At 41.9% G+C, this 20,770-nt stretch overlaps 1 protein-coding gene across 2 annotated transcripts in view; it reads left to right on the top strand.

Annotated features, from left to right (window-relative positions):
• Positions 1-16,837, top strand: part of LOC127425688 (AT-rich interactive domain-containing protein 1A-like) — a 106,885-nt gene extending 90,048 nt beyond the window's left edge. For both annotated transcript variants that reach the window (XM_051671908.1, XM_051671907.1), the window contains 12 exons: positions 481-620; positions 787-884; positions 1,272-1,481; positions 1,644-1,848; positions 10,065-10,197; positions 10,358-10,530; positions 12,470-12,611; positions 12,934-13,044; positions 13,200-13,296; positions 13,425-14,220; positions 14,310-14,440; positions 14,584-16,837. In XM_051671908.1, the coding sequence (XP_051527868.1) occupies positions 481-620; positions 787-884; positions 1,272-1,481; positions 1,644-1,848; positions 10,065-10,197; positions 10,358-10,530; positions 12,470-12,611; positions 12,934-13,044; positions 13,200-13,296; positions 13,425-14,220; positions 14,310-14,440; positions 14,584-16,494 (4,147 nt within the window). In that variant the 3' untranslated portion in view covers positions 16,495-16,837. The remainder of the gene's footprint in view (positions 1-480; positions 621-786; positions 885-1,271; positions 1,482-1,643; positions 1,849-10,064; positions 10,198-10,357; positions 10,531-12,469; positions 12,612-12,933; positions 13,045-13,199; positions 13,297-13,424; positions 14,221-14,309; positions 14,441-14,583) is intronic.
• The last annotated feature ends 3,933 nt before the right edge of the window (positions 16,838-20,770 follow it).

The raw sequence follows: 20,770 nt of genomic DNA, 5'->3' as shown, positions 1-20,770 counted from the left end.
TGAGCACTGTATTAGGAACACTGTACACCTACATTTTCATGCAACTATCTAATCAGCCAATTGTGTGGCAACTGTGCAGTGCATAAAATCATTGCCTTGTTGATGAGAGAGGTCAACAGAGAATGGCCAGACTGGTTCGAGGTGACAAAGTCTATGGTAACTCAGATAACCACTCTGTACAATTGTAGTGAGCAGAATAGCATCTCAGAATGCACAACATGTTGAACCTTGAGGCAAATCGGCTACAACAGCAGAAGACCACGACTGGCACTTTATTAGGACCATAGTGTTCCTAATAACGTGCTTAGTGAGTGTATATGTTTGTTTTGATACTGATGTGAAATGTAAGCTGGTCAGTTAAACCCTGAAAGTGTTGACAGCCAGTAACAAGTTCTTCCCTTGTTTTGCTTAGTAATAAAGGGTTTGATTGTGGTGAGTTAATGCTGTTTGCCCCATCTTTTTAATCTGTTCCCCTCTTAGGCCACCTGTTTATCCCAACATGGGCCAAGGCATGATGGGAGCTGGGTCTGCTTATGCACCACCAATGAACAGCATGCAAGGAATGATGAACCAAGCAGGACCATACCCCATGCCCGGTAACATGGCCAACAACTCTTCAGGTAAGCGCTGAGCTGCAAGCTTACATTCAACTTCATGTATTTTAGTGTAAGTAGTTTAACGGCATCTGTACATCAGTTGGTCCTTCATTTAAAAAAAGAGATTTTGATAATAGCCTATGGTGAAAAACAACAAATATCATGCGGAATATTTATCTCTTTCTATAAGGCATGGTTCCCAGTCCAGAGTTTGGCATGGAGAAGCTCAACCAATCCCAGAAGTTGAATAACAAAGTAGATGGGACTCCCAAGACCGAATCAAAGAAGGTAAAGAGCTATTAATATTTAAATGCATCAGGGCTGTGTTGATGTAGGCTGCCATGGCTATCATAAGCTGAAAGACATGAACGGTGCCGAGCTCTGTGAACAGCAGTTGACTGATCGTCCGTATGGAGGGCTGTAAAAGCTTGGGAATGTACAGGCCAGCTCTCAACGTGCATTCAGGGGTTTTCAGATTGCTCCCTGCAGTCTTGCCTTCATACATCATTAATGAAAATTCTTTTCCACTGAAATGCACATTGCACATGTACACCGCTAGATTTTTTTAATCATTTCTGTTTGTGAGTGGTTGTGTATGCTTTTCCGGCTGCAACTACACAGCTGGAATCTAATTTTTGCATCTTACGTTTTTCCATTTTTATTATGTCCTGGCAGAAATCGAGTTCCTCTACAACCACTAATGAGAAGATCACTCGTTTATATGAACTGGGCCCAGAACCAGAGAGGAAGATGTGGGTGGACCGATACCTGGCGTTTGCCGAGGAGAAAGCCATGGGCATGAACAATCTCCCCGCGGTGGGCCGCAAGCCCCTTGACCTCTTCCGCCTCTATGTGTCTGTCAAAGAGATTGGCGGCCTCACTCAGGTGTGGAGAAAAGTTAAATTACTTGATATTTATTTCAGGGGTAGAGAAAGTTAATGAATTATTTTTTATTTAATGTTGTCTTTAAAGCTTATTGAAATGCTTACACTGAAGGATCTCTTCATCCTTTTGTAAATGTTATTATCTTCTTTCTGCTGTTATCAGGTGAACAAGAATAAGAAGTGGAGGGAATTAGCCACTAATCTGAATGTGGGCACATCAAGCAGTGCAGCCAGCTCTCTGAAGAAACAGTACATCCAGTGTCTGTACGCCTTTGAGTGCAAGATTGAGCGAGGAGAAGACCCACCACCCGAATTCTTCAACAGTGACCCAAAAAAGAACCAAGCCAAGGTCCAGCCTCCATCACCAGGTCAGTACAGACATGCATAAGGGAACTTGAAAATGTTTTTGCCTTTTTATAGGTATGGTTATGATCTGCAAACAACTCTAATGTGTTTTAACCACATCAAATCTTGCCATGGTACCAGCTGCAATGTCGTGTTGCGTAGCCCTGCCCATTGTGAATTCTCATTGGTCCAGAAGCTGTTTTTAAGGGTGCTTTCACACTAGCGATTTTGATGCGCACCCGGGGTTGAATGACGTCAAAGGTTTGTTTGGATGATGTGAATGCTGTTTTCCGAACTCAGGTGCGCACCCGCAAACCGCACCCAGGTCCACATGAAAAGGTGGTCTGGGGTACGGTTCATGTGAAGTCTGGTACAGTTCGCTGCTGATATGAACGCAATTGTACAAAATCGCGGAAGTGAATCACTTGTGATAACATAATTTGCTTCTTTGCAGGCTCGCGATTGCAATAATTGTGGTATAATTCATTTCTCATACCTACTTGTCTCCAAATAAATTCCCTTCAGAGAGCAACTCACATTCTTGCAACGCATCCACAGGCTCGTGGCAGACAGACGCTAATATTCATCACATCATCGCACATTCAATGCATCTGTGGGAGAGGAACACAAGTGTTTTCTGTGCATGGCAAGTTTTCGTGGTAAATCCAAAGAGACAAACTTTAATACTTTACTAAACACAGTGACGTCTTCTCGAGTTATTACCTACTTTCAGTGGTAAACAGCTGCCACTTGTACTCACACTGATGACGTAATCGAGGTTCAGACCCAAATAATATGATGTGAATGGAGACCAGCGGGAGGGGGAGGAAATTAACTCTGCTTCGGTCCAAGCAATTGAAGCAAGTATGAAAGCACCCTTAAACATCAGTATGTTTTGATCAGTTGTGGATTTGATTGCTTTGCAGTGTATTTCGGTTTGCTTATTACAGCTTATCACCATTATGTTTGCTTGCACAAGGTGTCAAGGTTTAAGAATCATGTGTCACAGGGCTCCAGACCAAATGCGACCAAAAATAATTAATTGCGACAATCATTTAAAATCTAGTTGCCATTGGCTACAGTCGGGTTGTGTGTGTTCATATGTGGTTTCGTCAGATATCATCTTGTGAGTTATTGAATACATCTTTAGAGTGCACACCACCAGTGTGTCTCACGCCACTTTTCACCCATTCTGTTTCTAACGAGCTCGCTGCACCGCACGCAACAACAAACCCAGCGCGAGAGAGTCGAACAAATGACTCCTTTGAACCGGGTCTTTTTCATGAATCACCCGAAAAGAACTGAGAGTTTGAACTCAGGAGCTCAGGTTAGAAGTTTGAATCAGATTCACTTTCTCAGCGAATCAGCCATCAGTGAACTCACAACTGGGAGTGCAGACATTTCAAAATAAGAGTCCCATGTGTATTTCGGGCTTCTTTATAATGAAAAGTCCCGTATTGTGTACCAGTTTTTGTTCTCCTGGTAATTATTGATTGGGAGTGGAGTTGCAATAAATAAACTGCATCTGGGATTTCATTCAACTTGCACTCTTGTAGTCTCTGTGTCTGGACCATCTGGTAACAGTAAAAGACTAAGGCAATACTGTAAAACAATTTTTATATACATATATATATGATATCAAGCTTTTGACACTTAGGACAAATGAGGGACATGTAAACAACTATTACACAAGGCACAAACATTCAATGATGCTCAAGAAGACAACAAACTACTAAAGTTTTAAACTATTTAGCAGTACTAAATAAAGAAATCTTTTCTTTCTTTTATTTGTATAAATTATGAAAGGGGTGTTAACATTTACGAGACAAAAGGGTATGTAAACTTCTCAACGATACAGTATATACTGTTTATTAAACCTCCGATTAATGGTTTATCTGCTGTCTTTTCTTTGGCTTTCTATCTTTTTTCTTTTTTTTTTCTCTCTCCTTGTCTCCCCAATTTGGAATGCCCAATTCCCAATGCGCTCTAAGTCCTAGTGGTGGCGTAGTGACTTGCCTCAATCCGGGTGGCGGAGGACGAATCTCAGTTGCCTCCGCGATAAGATGCACCGTCAATCCGTGCATCTTATCACATGGCTTGTTGAGCATGTTACCGCAGAGACCTAGCGCGTGTGGAGGCTTCTCGCTATTCTCCGCGGCATCCACGCACAACTCACCACGCGCCCCACCGAAAGCGAGAACCACATTATAGCTACCACGAGGAGGTCAACCCAACGTGACTCTACCCACCCAAGCAACCGGGCCAATTGGTTGCTTAGGAAACCTGACTGGAGTCACTCAGCACGCCCTGGATTCAAACTTGCGACTCCAGGTGTGGTAGTCAGCGTCTTTACTCACTGAGCTACCCAGGCCCCCTTTCTATCTTGTTTCTGAACAGCAATCTAAATCGAGCAATTCTGGGATTTGGCGACTAAAAACAGACATTTGGCACCTTAATGTTTCAGTTTAGGAGCCAATGGTTCCTAAGCGATTTTTTTTGTCTGGAGCCCTGTGACATAGCTTAACTTGATGAAGTTAACATAACTTGACCAGTAAAGGGATTTCAGTGACTTTTCAGTGTGGACGAGCATCTTTTGAAAAACGTTTGAAAACGGCAGTGTGAACGGAGAGAATTTGGAAAACGAAGATGCTGTTTTCATATTTATCTGGATTAATGTGGACGTAGTCTGAAGAAGCTGATGGTAGGAGAAGCATCTTGAACATATTAAGTATAGCAAACATAACATTTGTCTGCTAAAATGTCAGTTTCTAGCTACCCTACTTAATAGATAACTGGTTCTTGCACAGAGTGAGAAAAATGTAAAGCGAAAGATTGACAGAAGAAAAAAAATTTTCTAGACTAGAGCGCATTGTACCTTTTTGTACACCCCCTGTTAAAAACAGAGTAAGTTCGGATGAGTGTGAGAGAGGGAGGCGAGTTAAAGGGGATCCCCTGTGATGTAGAGCATGTCTGCTTGGCAGCGGGTCAGGTGCTTCAAGCACACAGTTTTTTTCGGCTCTTTCCTGGCCTCAGGAATCACAGGCAAACCCCTGGAGGGCTGATCCGAGCCAGAAATAGATGAATGAGGAAAAAACGAAGGGGGTGTTTTTTTTTTTTTTATTATTCTCTCATCCTTTTTTTCCTCCCCTCCCCCACTCTTTATCTATGTTAGAGGGAAATCCTTGCCCAGAGGAGGGAGGCTGAGGTATTGTGTGTGAAGTGTGAGATATGGATACGTCTGACCTGGCAGTGACCCTAGTGTGTGTACGAGTTAATGAATGGAGGCATGAGTCATCCGACAAGCATGCCAGTAGTAATCGTCCTGGAGCTGGCCGCAGGATGAGCCGCAACATGTGGCGCGCATTCGTGCTGTTTATACACACACACTTTTTATCTTTCCCTGTCTCTGACATTTACACACATGTACATTGCCTCTTTTCTACAAAAGCACATGGTAATCATGTTGTTGGTATCGATGGACACAATTACTCTGAAATGACAGCAATGATCGAATATGAAAAGCATAAATTATGTGACTTGGTGTTCTTTTCCCATTAACATTTCACACTGATCAGTGTATACTAATGACTATACGCAAGCGTGCCACAATGGGGCCTCATTTTGTATTTGTGACTTCAGGGTACCTGCGGGTCCTTGTTGTCTTAAAAAGTCTTAAATTTACTTTTTAAAATTTTAAGGCAATAAAAGTCTTAAATTACCAGAAGTCTTAAATTTAGTTTGCTGAGGTCTTAAATTTTTGGGCGTTAATAGAGGAGACGCTTAAAACAGCAGAGTTTTAATCATCTCATGAGTCAAAATCATCCCACACTCTCTTTCACTCTCTCGTGCAGCTAGCATTTAGCAGCTGCCGTTCGAGTTTAGTGTGAGTGCGCACGGGGAAGCGCAAGCAAGATGTTGAACTTAAGATGTTACACATGTATAAACCTTAATAACCTGTTCGTCCGAAATGCAAATGCCGTTATTCTGCGTCTCTGTAAGCGAGCGATGCACTAACACTGTCGCTCCTGTTTATAATGGACAAAGCTGTCAGTGTTGCAATTTGCAAGCGTGCGAGGGTGGAGCGTCTTTTGACGCCTTTCAGATTATGGCACTTCCTTATTTTTCATCATCTTTGACAAGAATTGTAAAGCTAACAGAACTACTCAGCTGCAGAGTTACACCTTTTACATCTCTCATCTCCACCTCTCTAGAGCTCCATCTGACATATACAGGTATTTTCTCTGCCATCTGAATCAGTCAATTTTAAAATGTTTGTAATAATGTACAAAACAATAATAATTTAATTATATAAATATTATAATATTAATAATGTACATATGAAAATATATTATCTATATTTATAATTTAGTATATAATCTGTTTTCAATATACATCATAATTAATTATGCAGCACAGTTTCTTTCATAAATTTATTTAACATTTTCAGTACATCTTGTCAACTTTAAATGGCCACTTTAAAGGTAACTGACAAGTTTTTAATTTCACTTGAGATATTTCACACAAAAAATGAAAATTGACATCACTTACCTTCATGCTGTTGCAAACCTGTATGACTTATTTCAGTGGATATAAAAAGGAGATATTAGGAATTTCAGTCACCATTCACTTTCACTGAATGAAAAAAGATGCAGTGACAGTGAATGGTGAATGAGACTAAACGTTTTGCTTTTTTGTTCCACGGCAGTGAAAAATGAATACAGACTCGAGTGAGCAGTGATGACTGAAATTACATTTTTAAACAAACTGCCCTTAAACTACCTGTTAAAGTGTTTGTTATAGGTATCTGCCAAGAAAAATATATGTTATTAAGCACATGCTAGACCTTATTCACAGCAGTGCCATATTAGATTTTTGACAAGAATGACAACGAGGCTATGAGGGTTAGACGTACAGTCTCTTTGATGAGCTGTACTGCAGTTTAAAGTGTTTTTGGATAGTTCCGCGGACAAAACATTGAAAAAATGTCTTCAAGAACACTCAGTAGACAAAAAACTCCAGACAACATGAGATGTGGAAAATCAGATGGGATCTTGGAGCTTTTTACAGCTTTATACCGTGCATGACATTGAAGAGTCCCATTTTCAGTCCCATTAAAAAAAATCAAACATGACGCTACTGTGAATAAGGTCTATAGGCCAGTCCTCTTGTTTACAAAAATGTCTTTGCATGCGCATTAAGTGGTGGCAGAAAGCCTGTTGACTGTTGTGTTAGATTTGACTATACAATTACTGTAATGATATAGAGTTAATAATAAACATGTAATCATGTTCGCTATAAATTTTTGCTGCAAATTATTTCCTCAGTCCAGTCAGCTCTGCTGATAGATTGAAGCCACATCAGTCAACAAGAGCCCTCGAAATAATTTTTCAACAATGTAACCTGCAGATACCCTGGACTTTTTACCGTGACTTATTATTTTTTTTGGTAGTGCCTTGAGGGGGATGGCAACTTGCATCAACACTCAATGTAGTGACTTTTGGCCGATCCAACAATAACAAGTGAGATAATCTCACCGGTCTCTGTAACGGCACTAGACTGTGTAAACAGCAAAAAAAAATAAATAAATATTTGACCGCAGACACATTCTTTGATCAGCCAATCAGAAGACTTTGATGTGCTTTCTGCCTGCCAATCATTTTCACATTCTCATAGTGTAGTAGACGCAATGCTGCTCTACTGTTCCGTGTCCATTATCTGGTGAAAGATGGGGCGTGTCTAATTTAATGGCTCATTCTTTGGAAGTTCCAGAATGCCTAAAATCACTTGCACGTTTAACACAGTTAAAACTCTTGTTTTAGAGCTGCAGTTTATAGACCGGTAAGTTGGTGGGACTTCGCTGCTGTTCGAGTGCCTTTTGAACAGATGACATTTTTTATCCAATGTGGTCACATGCATTTCACACCACTTTCGACCACCTTCAAATGTGGACAAATCTCAAAATGTTTTGGACCCTGCAACCCTCTATGGACACAGAGAAAGAATCACCATTGGCCAGTTAATTTTGTTTTTACTCGCCAGACTTTTGACAACATGCAAGCATAATGCAACTGAAGATATTAAGCAAACCGGGAAGGGGACATCTTCACATACACCGATCAACCACAACATTAAAACCACCTGCCTAATAATGTGTAGGCCCCCTTGTGCCACCAAAACAGCTCTGACCTGTTGAGGCATTGACTACACAAGACTTCTGAAGGTGTCCTGTGGTATCTGGCACCAAGACATTAGCAGCAGATACTTTAAGTCCTGTAAGTTGCGAGGTGGGGCCTCCATGGAATGGACTTGTTGATACAGCACATCCCATAGATGCTCAGTTGGATTGAGATCTGGGGAATTTGGAGGCCAAGTCAACAACTTGAACTCTTTGTCTTGTTCCTCAAACCATTCCTGAACAATTTTTGTAGTGTGGCAGGGCACATTATCCTGCTGTAAGAGGCTACTGCCATCAGGGAATACCGTTGCCTTGAAGTGGTGTACGTGGTCTGCAACAATCTTTAGGTAGGTGGTACATGTCAAAGTAACATCCACGTGAATGCCAGGACCTAATGTTTCCCAGCAGAACATTGCCCATAGAATCACACTGCCTCCGCCGGGTCAGCTACGCAGCCCATAATGTTTTGGCTCATCAGTGTACACCGATCAGCCATAACATTAAAACCACCTGCCTAATATTGTGTAGGTCCCCCTCGTGCTGCCAAAACAGTGCCAACCCGCATCTCAGAATAGCATTCTTCTCACCACAATTGTACAATGCAATTAAATGAGTTAGCGTAGACTTCGTCAGTTTGAACCAGTCTGGCCATTCTCTGTTGACCTCTCTCATCAACAAGGCATTTCACGCACAACAGTCTCTAGATTTACTCAGAATGGTGCCAAAAACATCCAGTGAGCGGCAGTTTTGTGGATGGAAACGCCTTATTGATGAGAGAGGTCAACAGAGAATGGCCAGACTGGTTCGAACTGACAAAGTCTATGGTAACTCAGATAACCGATCTGTACAATTGTGGTGAGAAGAATGCTATTCTGAGATGTGGGTTGGCGCTGTTTTGGTGGCATAAGGGGGACCTACACGATATTAGGCAGGTGGTTTTAATGATTTGGATGATTGGTGTATATTTAATTTCATATTTAGATTTTCAGAATTGTAATCACGTTAGCTTTTAAAAAATGTACAAGTTTCACATTCTGTTCATTTATATGATGCCATGAATTTATAATGATACAGATATAATGAAAAGTTGTTGTCACTGTTTAAAATTTCATTTATAACAAAATATTCAAAAGATTGGAACATAATAATGATAATAGAATTCCACATAAAACATTTAAGTGCTACTAGATCCAAAGTATTTATATTTACAATTTTTTTTACACTTATAACATTTTTTATGTTTGTTTATATGCATAATACGATTCGATTGACGAGTGATTGAATATTCAAGGAATCAGAATGACCAAATAACTTGCACACATGCTTGCACATTGCCTCATTTGTCCTTAAACACATGGTTAAACAAATGGGCTCATGGTTATGATGTTGTTAGCTGTTGGTTGAGTGGTAGTAATGGGAGGGGATCTTGTCACACTGAGATACAAGATTTAAATTTAAGGATGGTTCTCTCTGAGCACGTAAGCTGGCAGAGCACCCCATGCTGTGTTACCAGTGGGGAAACTCCTCAAATGAGATTAAGCACCATGGAAAGCAGTGTAATTTCAGGCTGAGGAAGGTTGCCAAATGAGCCGAGCTCAGCGTATTTCCTAGAATGCATGTTGGCATGCTGTCTGTCCACACTGACAGTAAAATTGCTGCAGGAGGCAACAATCACTGCCAACAGCAGATTTGATGTTTAAATTACAGCCATGTGAAGTGGAATTTTGGAACAATTTAAGCAAAATGTCTTGTTGCTTTACTGTGTCATGCCTGGTTAGCTGCAGTATTACTCTTAATAGATCTTTGGCCATGTTTCTGTGCATTTAAGTCATCCTGATGCCCAGTGTATTATAACACATAAAACCTAGCTCAAGTCATTGTTTTAGCCTTTGCGTTTTCTCTTACTTCGGGTCAACATATATCCTAGAATAATTTAATTCTTGTTTTTCTGGTATTTGGTTGGAGTTATTTGGAGTTTGCGTTTTAACACTTTGACCACCTGAAATTCCTCTAGGATTTGCTGACTGACGAAATTGCGTGTTTGCGTTTGTTTGTTTGTTTCAGCTGGATCAGGATCTTTACAGGGTCCTCAGACGCCTCAGTCTACAAGCAGCTCCATGGCTGAGGGTGGAGACCTGAAGCCCCCTACACCTGCCTCAACGCCACACAGCCAAATGCCCCCCATGCCTGGTGCAAGGTAAACAACTACAATCACTACTTTAATATTGTAACTGCATTATCACATTAGTATTCTGTATTATCATATTGAATGTCGTTCAGGATCAGGACAGTAAATTAAGAAAAATTGCTTAAAGGAGCAAGTATTTCTCATTAAAAGAGCTGACTTCCTGCCGCAGGAGCAGTGTGAATTTGCAGGACCCGTTTGCTGATGGTGGGGATCCAGCATTTGCCAGACGTAACTCAGTGACCCCCAATTCAGGTTATCAGCCTGGAATGGGTGGACCAGAATTGATGGGCCGTATGGCACCTTATGAGCCCAATAAGGACCCCTTTGGTGGTATGAGAAAAGGTGACCGATATATGAAGTTATCTGTTTGTATAAGTTATGTTCTTTGTGATGTGGTGTTGGTTCTTGCAAATGTTATGAACGATTTGTTCTTATCCTAGAATAATTTGCATGACTAAAAATACTGTATCATAATGGTAAAGTTGGTATAATATTTCAGTAGCACTAAGTTTGTATATACTTTCAAGCTTTTCGTTCTTCGAAATTATTGGTTCTCACAAATATGATGTGCAATGTATGGTTCTTATTCTGGTGATTGATTTGCACGACATCACTAAACAAAATACACTGCTCAAAAAAATTAAGGGAACACTTAAATCACACATCGGCTCTTGATGAACGAAATCTATTGAAGATCAAAATCTTTACTGTACATTGTGTAATTCGTTGAGAACAAAATGACATAACGGTCAGTGGAAACCAAAATCACCAACCTATTGAGGGCTGGATTCAAACTCACACCGAAAATCAAAGTAAACGGTTGAAATCACAGGCTGTTCCAACTTGCGTGAATTTCATCACGGCAAACTCATAATGTGAATGGCCCCCACGTGCCTGTATGCACTCCCGACAAAGTTTGGGCATGCTCCTGATGAGACGGCGGATGGTGTCCTGGGGGATCTCCACCCAGACCTGGATCAGGGCATCAGTGAGCTCCTGGACAGTCTGTGGCACTACTTGGCGGCGTCGGATGCACCGATACATAAAGTCCCAAAGGTTCTCAATTTGATTCAGGTCTGGGGAACGTGAGGGCCAGTCAGTGGCATCAATGCCTTCCTCATCCAGGAACTGCCTACACATTCTGGCCACATGAGGCTGGGCATTGTCCTGCACCAGGAGGAACCCAGGGCCTACTGCACCAGTGTTAGTTCTGACGATGGGTCTGAGGATTTCATCCCGGTACCTAACAGCAGTCAGGGTACTGTTGGCTAGCACGTGGAGGTCTGTACGACCCTCCAAGGATATGCCTCCCCAGACCATCACTGACCCACCGCCAAACCGGTCATGCTGGATGATGTTGCAGGCAGCATAACATTCACCATGGCGTCTCCTGACTCTTTCACATCTATCACATGCTCAGTGTGAACCTGCTCTCATCTGTGAAGAGAACGGGGCGCCAATGGCAGACCTGCCAATTCTGGTGTTCTCTGGCGAATGCCAATCGAGCTGCATGGTGCTGAGCTGTGAGCACAGGTCCCACTAGAGGACATCGGGCCCTCATGCCACCCTCATGGAGTCTGTTTCTGACAGTTTGGTCAGAAACATGCACACCAGTAGCCCGCTGGAGGTCATTTTGTAGGGCTCTGGCAGTGCTCCTCCTGTTCCTCCTCGCACAAAGGAGCAGATACTGGTCCTGCTGCTGGGTTGATGCCCTTCTACGGCCCTGTCCAGCTCTCCTCGTGTAACGGCCCGTCTCTTGGTATCTCCTCCATGCTCTTGAGACTGTACTGGGAGACACAGCAAACCTTCTTACGACGGCATGTATGGATGTGCCATCCTGGAGGAGCTGAACTACCTGTGCAACCTGAATGTGCTGCAGGTACCACCTCATGCTACCAGTAGTGACAAGGACACTAGCAAAACGCATAACTAGAGAAGAATCAATCAGGAAGGATAAGGAGAGAGCAATTGTCTGTGGCCACCACCTGCAAAACCATTCCCTTTTTGGGGGTTGTCTTGCTTTTGCCTCTCCATTGCACCTGTTGTCACTTTAATTTGCACCAAAACAGGTGACATTGATTCACAATCGCTTAGATTTCCTAACTGGACAGATTGATATCCCTGAAGTTTAACTGACTTGGTGTTATACTGTGATTACGTGTTCCCTTAATTTGTTTGAGCAGTGTATTTGCCTTAACTCTCTTACTCTGACTTTGCTGTTAGTACTGTATACATGACATGAGATATCCGAATCAGTGTAATTGTCTGCTTGTATTTTCAGCGGGTGAGCAGTTCATGAGTCCAGGTCAAGGCCCAAACAGTGGCATGGGTGAACAGTATAACCGAGGCCCTCCAGGACCTATAGGTAACATGCAGATTGGTCAAAGACAACAGTACTCGTATGGTCCAGGATATGACAGAAGGTGAGAGCATTTATTCAAAGTATTGACATTATATTAAGTGTTGCAAGTGAATTTATTATAGTATATGATAAATTACAACAGACTTTATATGAATGCTGTTTAAAACTTTAATTTTAGTTTATCTCCTGAGCTGCTTTTACGTTTAAAACACCACAAATCAGACAGTTTTCAGCTATAATGTGTTGTACTCCTGTTTTTAAGCTACATTGAAATTCAAATGTATGCAGTATTCCAGATTTCTCCTAATGTGCCCTATCGAACGCTTGGCACAAAAGCTAATCAAAGGGCAGGGTGTTGATCAAATGCTCTTATTTCCTCACAGACCAGAATCAAATTTGGGCCCAGATGGTAACATGGGTCCACAGCCTAACATGATGCCTTCCGGTGCAGATGCAGGGATGTACTCACCCAACAGGCCCCCACAGCAACAGAGGTTAGAATCAGAATAATTCACAATTTCACAAATACTTATTCTATTGTTTTCCATTGGCAATGGAACATGCTTTTTTTGGGGGTGGGGGGCAAATGGGAATAATATTCAATACAAATTGCTTTTGCCCTTTCTGAAGCTGTCCTTTTGGTCTGTAGGCATGATTCTTACAGTAATCAATACCCTGGCCAAGGTGCTCCTCCTAGCGGACCATACCCAAACCAGCAGCCAGGAATGTTCCCACAACAGCAACAGGTCAGTGCAACATAACTTTTAATAACTTTTAAGTTATGTTGTTAGAAGGTGTGTTTGCCTTCACATATTCAGACAGATGTATGAGAACATGTATACACCAAATTAAGAAAATCAAATCTCTCAAACAGAATTACACACAGAAAAGGCCAGTTGATGGTGTTTATGGTCCTCCTGCGAAGCGTCATGAAGGGGACATGTACCCCTACAGTGGTCAGCAGCAGGGACCCCAGGCCCCAAGTGGACCTCAGTCCCAACCAGATATGTACAACCAGTACAACACCTATCCTGGCTCAGACAGACGTCCACCTGGTCCACAGAGCCAGTTTCCATTTGGTTTTGGGCGAGATCGAGGGCCTAATGCAGGAGGCCCCAATTCCCAGTCCGCCATGCCATCAGGCCCTGACGGACCCCAAGGTCCCATGTGGCCTGGCCGTAATGAGATGAACTACCCTAACTATCATAATCGCCAGGGGGGCCCTGGTGTCCCATCTCAGGGCCCAGGATACCATGTCATGAATCGCTCCGAAGACATGATGCCTTCAGACCAGCGCATGAACCACGAGGGTCCTTGGCCTGGCCATGTTAACCAGCGGCAGCCCCCATATGGGCCTGGAGCCTCTGGACCACCAATGTCCAGACCTCTTCAGCCCAACTATCAGTCCTCTCAGAACCACATTCCACAGGTGTCCAGCCCCGCACCCATGCCAAGACCAATGGAGAGCAGGATCTCACCCAGTAAGTCCCCTTATATGCACTCGGGGATGAAAATTCAGAAGGCTGGACCTCCAGTTCCTGCCTCGCATATTGCCCAGCCACCAGTGCAGCCCCCTCTGATACGGAGAGATGTGGCATTCCCACCAGGATCAATAGAGGCCTCACAGCCCCTTTTGAAACCACGTCGTCGGCTTACTATGAAAGAGATTGGTAAGAGGCATATTGAATCTTTCCCTGTGAATACATGTGTCTTGATTAAATTTGGGGTGGTCTAAATATTGGGATTTGTTGTGTTTTAGGAACGCCAGAGGCCTGGAGAGTCATGATGTCCCTCAAATCAGGCTTGTTAGCTGAGAGCACTTGGGCCTTGGACACCATAAATATACTTTTATATGATGACAACAGCATTTCTACCTTCAGTCTGAACCAGGTGAGAAAACATCACGACTATTGAGATTAGATTTCTTTTTTCGTTTCTTCCATTTCTTTTGTGCTTTGAAAGGTATGAATTTGGTGATGTCTTCTTGTTGATGATCATTTGATTCTCATTTATGTTCTTTGTTTTAATTGCAGCTTCCTGGCTTCCTTGAGCTCATTGTTGAGTACTTCAGAAGGTGCCTCATTGAGATCTTTGGCATCTTGAAAGAGTATGAGGTTGGAGACACTGGGCAACGTACCCTGATCGACCCAGATGCTATTGACCCTGAAATGTCTGATGATGAGGGGCCAGAGGCAGAGCAGATGAAAGATGATGAAGAGGATGATGAAGATGATGTAGAAAACGATACTGCTCAGACATCACATGTCCAGGTTAAGCAGGAGAAAGAGGAGACCATGGTGGTCCAAAAATCCAACGACAAGCTTGACCAAGAAGAGAAGGAAGTAGAGGATTCTTCATGTAAAGATCATCTCAGATCATCTACGCCTTTGCAAGACAAGAGTGCTGCCCAGGAGAGACCAAAGCAGGCTAGTAAATTCGACAAGCTACCCATCAAGATAATGAGAAAGAAAGACCCATTTGTGATTGGGCAGACTAGTAAATTGGGCCGGCGACAAACCTTTGATAGTGGTTTGATCCATTGGAGTGTGGGTGGTGGAGATACCACAGAGCACATACAAACCCATTTTGAGAGCAAGATGGAGCTGCTGAAGCATCGGAAACAGGTGCCAGTGAATGTTGAGACTCGTAAAAAGGTACCTCATGTAATGAAACCTATTACGAATGACACTGAGAAGGCTCAGACAAGTGAAGAGCAGCAACAACCACAAATACAACTTCAGCCATCCACAGAACAGCCAGCAGAGGACAAAAGCACTACAACAGCTAGTACGTCGACAAGCATAACGGCCACCATTGATGACATGCTGTCGGCTCGGCAAGGCTCCGTGACAGAGGAAGCAGTCAGAGGCAACCATGAGAGCGACAAGGAGCACAAAAAGTTTATCTTTGGTATCGACCTTGTGCAACAGAGACGCAATATTAAAATCTTGGAGGATGAGCCACACAGCAAGGATGAGACCCCACTCTGTACACTCTCAGATTGGCAGGATGCCCTTGCTCGCCGCTGCATATGCATTTCCAACATTGTTCGCAGCCTTTCCTTTATTCCCGGTAATGACCTGGAGATGTCAAAGCATCCAGGTCTTTTGCTGTTACTGGGCCGGATTGTCCTACTGCACCACCGGCATCCTGAACGCAAGCAAGCACCAGTCACCTACGAGAAAGAGGAAGAAGAGGATGAAGGTGTCAGCTGCGAGCGAGATGAGTGGTGGTGGGACTGTCTTGAGGTTCTGCGGGAGAACTGCTTAGTCACATTAGCAAACATCTCAGGCCAGCTGGACCTTTCCATCTACCCTGAAAGTATTTGCCTGCCGCTGCTGGATGGCCTGCTTCATTGGGCCGTGTGCCCTTCAGCAGAAGCCATTGACCCCTTCCCTACGTTGGGACTCAATGGGACGCTTTCTCCTCAGAGACTGGTCCTCGAAACACTCAGTAAGCTTAGCATCCAGGATAACAACGTTGACCTCATTCTGGCTACGCCGCCTTTCAGCCGTTTGGAGAAGATCTATGGTTCTCTCGTGCGGATGGTTGGTGACCGCAAAGTGCCCGTCTGTCGAGAAATGGCAGTGGTGCTGCTAGCTAACCTGGCTCAAGGTGACAGCGTCGCAGCTCGCGCTGTTGCTGTGCAAAAAGGCAGTGTTGGAAACCTTCTTGGCTTCCTGGAGGACAGTCTTGCAGCCACTCAGTTCCATCAGAGTCAGGGCTCGTTGCTGCACTTGCAAGGTGCACACTTTGAGCCCACTAGTGTGGACATGATGCGGCGGGCGGCACGTGCCCTGCACGCCCTTGCCAAAGTAGAAGAGAACCACTCGGAGTTCACGCTGTATGAGTCACGGCTATTGGACATATCTGTGTCCCCACTCATGAACTCTATGGTGTCCCATGTAATCTGTGACGTACTGTTTCTGATTGGCCATTCATGACAGACGTGGGTTTGATCATGTTTTTCCCCACTTGTTTTTTTTTAATGTGTGTGTGTGTGTGTCTGCGTGAGTGGAGAAAATTTAACAGCAAAACTGACTGTTTTGTTTTTTTTATTTATGCAAAATCACCTCAGATTCCATTGTCTATCCTATCTACCCTTGCTTCGCTCTTAAGGATATACCATTAAGTCATAATGGATTTAACACGTACGGATAAGAATAAAACTAACACTGATGTGCCGATTGAGACCCTCGCCTGCAAGAGTGCGCTGCCCTTGTACTTTTTTTTTTTTTTTTTTTTTGTAAGGAAAAATAAAATGACAAAAAAAAAAAAAAAAAAAAACTGTAACCAAAGTTGCTGTCACGTTTACAGTGAGTTTGGGGAAAAATCGTGCCCATGATAACTTCATGGTAAAGATGGGCATGGAGACCACCATAATCTGGTTCATGTTTGGAGCCTAAACAAACTCGCAGACTCTGGTGTGTGGTATAAATTGCTGTAACTTGGATTATATATACTTAGCCCTAAAGGAACCAGGTCATTGGGTGCGAACAGACATGTAAATGGGAGGCCTGTGCAGTAGATTGTAGGACTTTTTCTGTACTGTACACCTTAAAACTGTAAACATACTGTAACAACACTTTCACACTGAGATAATGCTGGCTTGGCAGCAAGAAAACTGTAGTTTTAAAAATGATTTTAGTTCATGTTGAGAGAGGAAAAAATGGCTTTCCCCCCCAAAGTAACGTGAACCTACAACACCCTGACCTCTTCTTTGTCCCTCGATTGTATGACTTGACCCTTAAAGAAATCACCTCTTAGGACTGGTCTTGCGCTCTAGATGCAGTCCAGGCTGCAGTGTATATAATGATGTTGTAAATTACACTTTGCTCTTTTTCTTTCTCATCTTATGGCGCTCTTCACCATTTTTAATCTTTGATGAATTAAAGGTTTCACTCAACAGATCTCTCATTGCGCATTGCCATGTGTTTATTTAACACCTTTCTTTCCTTACATCCATAAGGAAGCAATCTTTTGCCCTTGCGATCCATACACATAACATTTTTATCTCTTTTTGTTAAAGCTGTAGAGGATTATATCAAACCATACTGCAACTGCTTTCATCATTCACCAGAAGAAAGATCCAATAAACAAGTTTGGTTTTCCGTCTTTCCCAGCGGTTTCCTTAGTCGATTCCAGTGCGATGGATTCATATTTGTATTTCAGATGATGTAGCTAAAACTTGTTGTAAATTCCTTTTTTTCCCTTTTTTGGCTTAATGAATATCATTTATTCCGTATGAAATCTTTATACTATATGTTCCACGTGTTAAGAATAAATGTACATTAAATCTTGGTAAAACGTTTGTGATGGATTTATTTCTAAAATAAATTTGACTTTGTAGTTGGAAGTCTGACTTCAATACAAGTTCAGCTCTGTTGACAGCATTGGTGGCATGACAATGATTACCACAGAAAGCAATTTTTTACTCGTCCCCTAGTTTTTGTTTTTTAAGCAAAAATTGTGGTTACAGTTGGGTAATTAAAATGGAAGTAAATGGGGCAAAGCTATATAAAAATTTATTTTGAAAAAAGTTTCAAAAGCATAGCACAAATCTTAAACATTTAATGTGTTCAATTGAGGATAGTGTGCACACTGAACATACACTGTTGGTATATGATTCTATCAAAGTTATAACACATTATTTCTACCCATGTCATGATCATGGAAAACCCATAAACCCGATGAATCTAGGAACTTTTGCATGAAATGTGCAAAGATATTAGACAAAGACCACCTACAGGAATTATGCCAGTGATGAATAAATTGAAGTCCATCCGCCTTGTACTGTAGTTTAACTGCAAAATGTCAATTTAGATAACATTACAGTTCAAAAAATGCACATTTGTTTAGAGTCCATCGCATTAAAAATATTAGCATCACAGTTCAGCTTTAAAACCTTTGAAGTGTATGAACCAGTTTATTTCCAGTTTAGGTGTATTACGGTAACCTAAAAAATAAAAAAAGTGAACAACAATATGCTGTCGCTAGAACTTGAACTATACTGAACATTCCTTGAAGTTATTATATCATTAATAGCTTTTTGTTTGGCATTATATTAAATGAATGACATTGGATATGTTGTGTTGGAGTATATTTATAATGGTGTATAATCACCAGAGATCCTGCCATATCATATGAACCAGGGTACCACGGTAGCTGCTTTACACTATATCTTTGATGTTTTTATTAAGATTTGTGTTTAACTGCAGTATGAATGACTTAAGTATGGCCCGGTAATTGCAAGTCACGTCAAGCTTGTTTTTTTGGATAATGCTGTCCAATTCAAAGGGAGCAACTTCTGTCGGTTCTTCTACTGCACACTTTAAATGGTATGTGAAGCAGTATGCAACCAAGGAGGTCTTTATTACCTGAATAAAGATATCTGTTAGCATTCCCATTTATCTCAATGACAGTTGTTCAGCAGACCTTCTTGAAGTATGCATGCTGCCCTACTTACTTCATGGAAACATTTTTCTTTTTGAGACAATCACCTTGGTCTCTCTAAGAAGCAATGTAAAAGAAACTACCAAAACGAGTGATCCAGATGGAGGACAACAATTTTAAGTGTTAGTTGAGCTAAAACTGAGTTCAGGCTCAACTGCAGCTGTTGGCTGTCATAAAAACTCGAAGTAGTTAATGATATGAACGTAACCTCAGGCCCTTCATGTCATCAACCCACTCCTTGTACTTTGACAGGCAAAAGACGGTCATAGTGTCTAAAGTATCGGTAGTATGGAGCCATAATTTTTATTTGGCAGTTGTTACAAATTTAATATGCTAAATATCAAGTTATTCGCGAAACAAACACACTGATGCAAATGAAAACATTGGAGACCGGAAAATGAAAACAGGCTTTAGTTATAATTCGTGGAACAATTCTGCATTCAGGAAAAAGGTGGATGCTAGAACTCCTTGCAGCAGAGGAATAAGCATAGGCTAAATCTACTGTTTTTCTCAATATACATTTTGTTGTTTTGTTACAGAACTGCTTCAGCTCAGCCATATTCTTTGAATGTCTGATGTGAAGTGCTCTCTTGAGGTCACTGCGCAGCGTTCTATCTGGGCTCTTTCTGGGCCACTTCAAAAGGTGGATTTTCTGTCTTTTTTTTTTTTAAGCCATTCTGTAGTGGATTTACTTGAATGTTTAGAGTCATTGTCCTGCTGCATCACCCAACTACTACTGAGCTTCAGCTGGCGCACAGCCACCCTGACGTTATCCTGTAGGATATCTTGATAAACTTGGGAATTCATTTTTCCCTCAATGATGGCAAGCGGTCCAAACAGCAAAGAAGCCCCGAATCATGATGTTCCCTCCACCGTACTTCACCGCTGGGATGATGTTTTCATGTTGGTATTCTGTGCCCTTTTTACACCATACGTAGTACTGCATGTTCTTCCCAAACAATTCACCTTTAGATTCATCAGTCCACAAAACATTTTCTCAGTAGCCGGAGTGGAGTGTCAAGGTGGTCTTTGGTAAACTTGCAGGGACACAGCAGTGTTTTTGTTGGAAAGCAGCGGCTTCCTTCATGGTGTACTGCCATGGACACCATGTCTGTTTAATGTTCTCAGGGCCTGAAATTCATTTCTGAAAATGAGGGGGAATTCCCTCCTTACGCGGCTCATATGGGAAGGATTTACACACTTTGGGGTGGAATAAAACTCGTAACACTAAAACAATCTCACAGGGGGCTACTTTTCTCAATTAATGTATAGGTCAGATGGAACCAGGGTCAGAATTCAACTTTTCCATTAAGAGGAAATATTTTATTTCCAGGGACATTTTTTTTCTATTCTAACCTTATAAAATGACCCTGTCATCCTTTTATGTTGGAATTTAAACAATTCATTTTGAAAAATGACAATTTCAAAATTGCATGATCTGTACATTGCATATGTGCATTGTTACCAAAACAAAACTTTTTTTCCCATTCACATATTTCCAAATATTTTGTCTATTAAAACAACATAGCATACAAAACGAATGCACCGACATAGAAGAGATGACAGCATTTCTCCAGATTTTGAATGAAAAATGAAAGATTTTGTAACTCCATGCCAACTGAATAAAACAATGCAAAAATAAACATTTCACAATGAAAATGTCAGATTTGGTTCATACACAAAGTGATTAATGTAAAATTATTATTGTATCATTAATAATGTTTTATTTCACATCAAGTCTATTTATTATCAATTTAGGGGGCATTT

Source organism: Myxocyprinus asiaticus, chromosome 34 (assembly GCF_019703515.2).
Source record: "Myxocyprinus asiaticus isolate MX2 ecotype Aquarium Trade chromosome 34, UBuf_Myxa_2, whole genome shotgun sequence".
Classification (NCBI taxonomy): domain Eukaryota; kingdom Metazoa; phylum Chordata; class Actinopteri; order Cypriniformes; family Catostomidae; genus Myxocyprinus; species Myxocyprinus asiaticus.
This window is presented reverse-complemented; position numbering and strand designations above follow the sequence as displayed.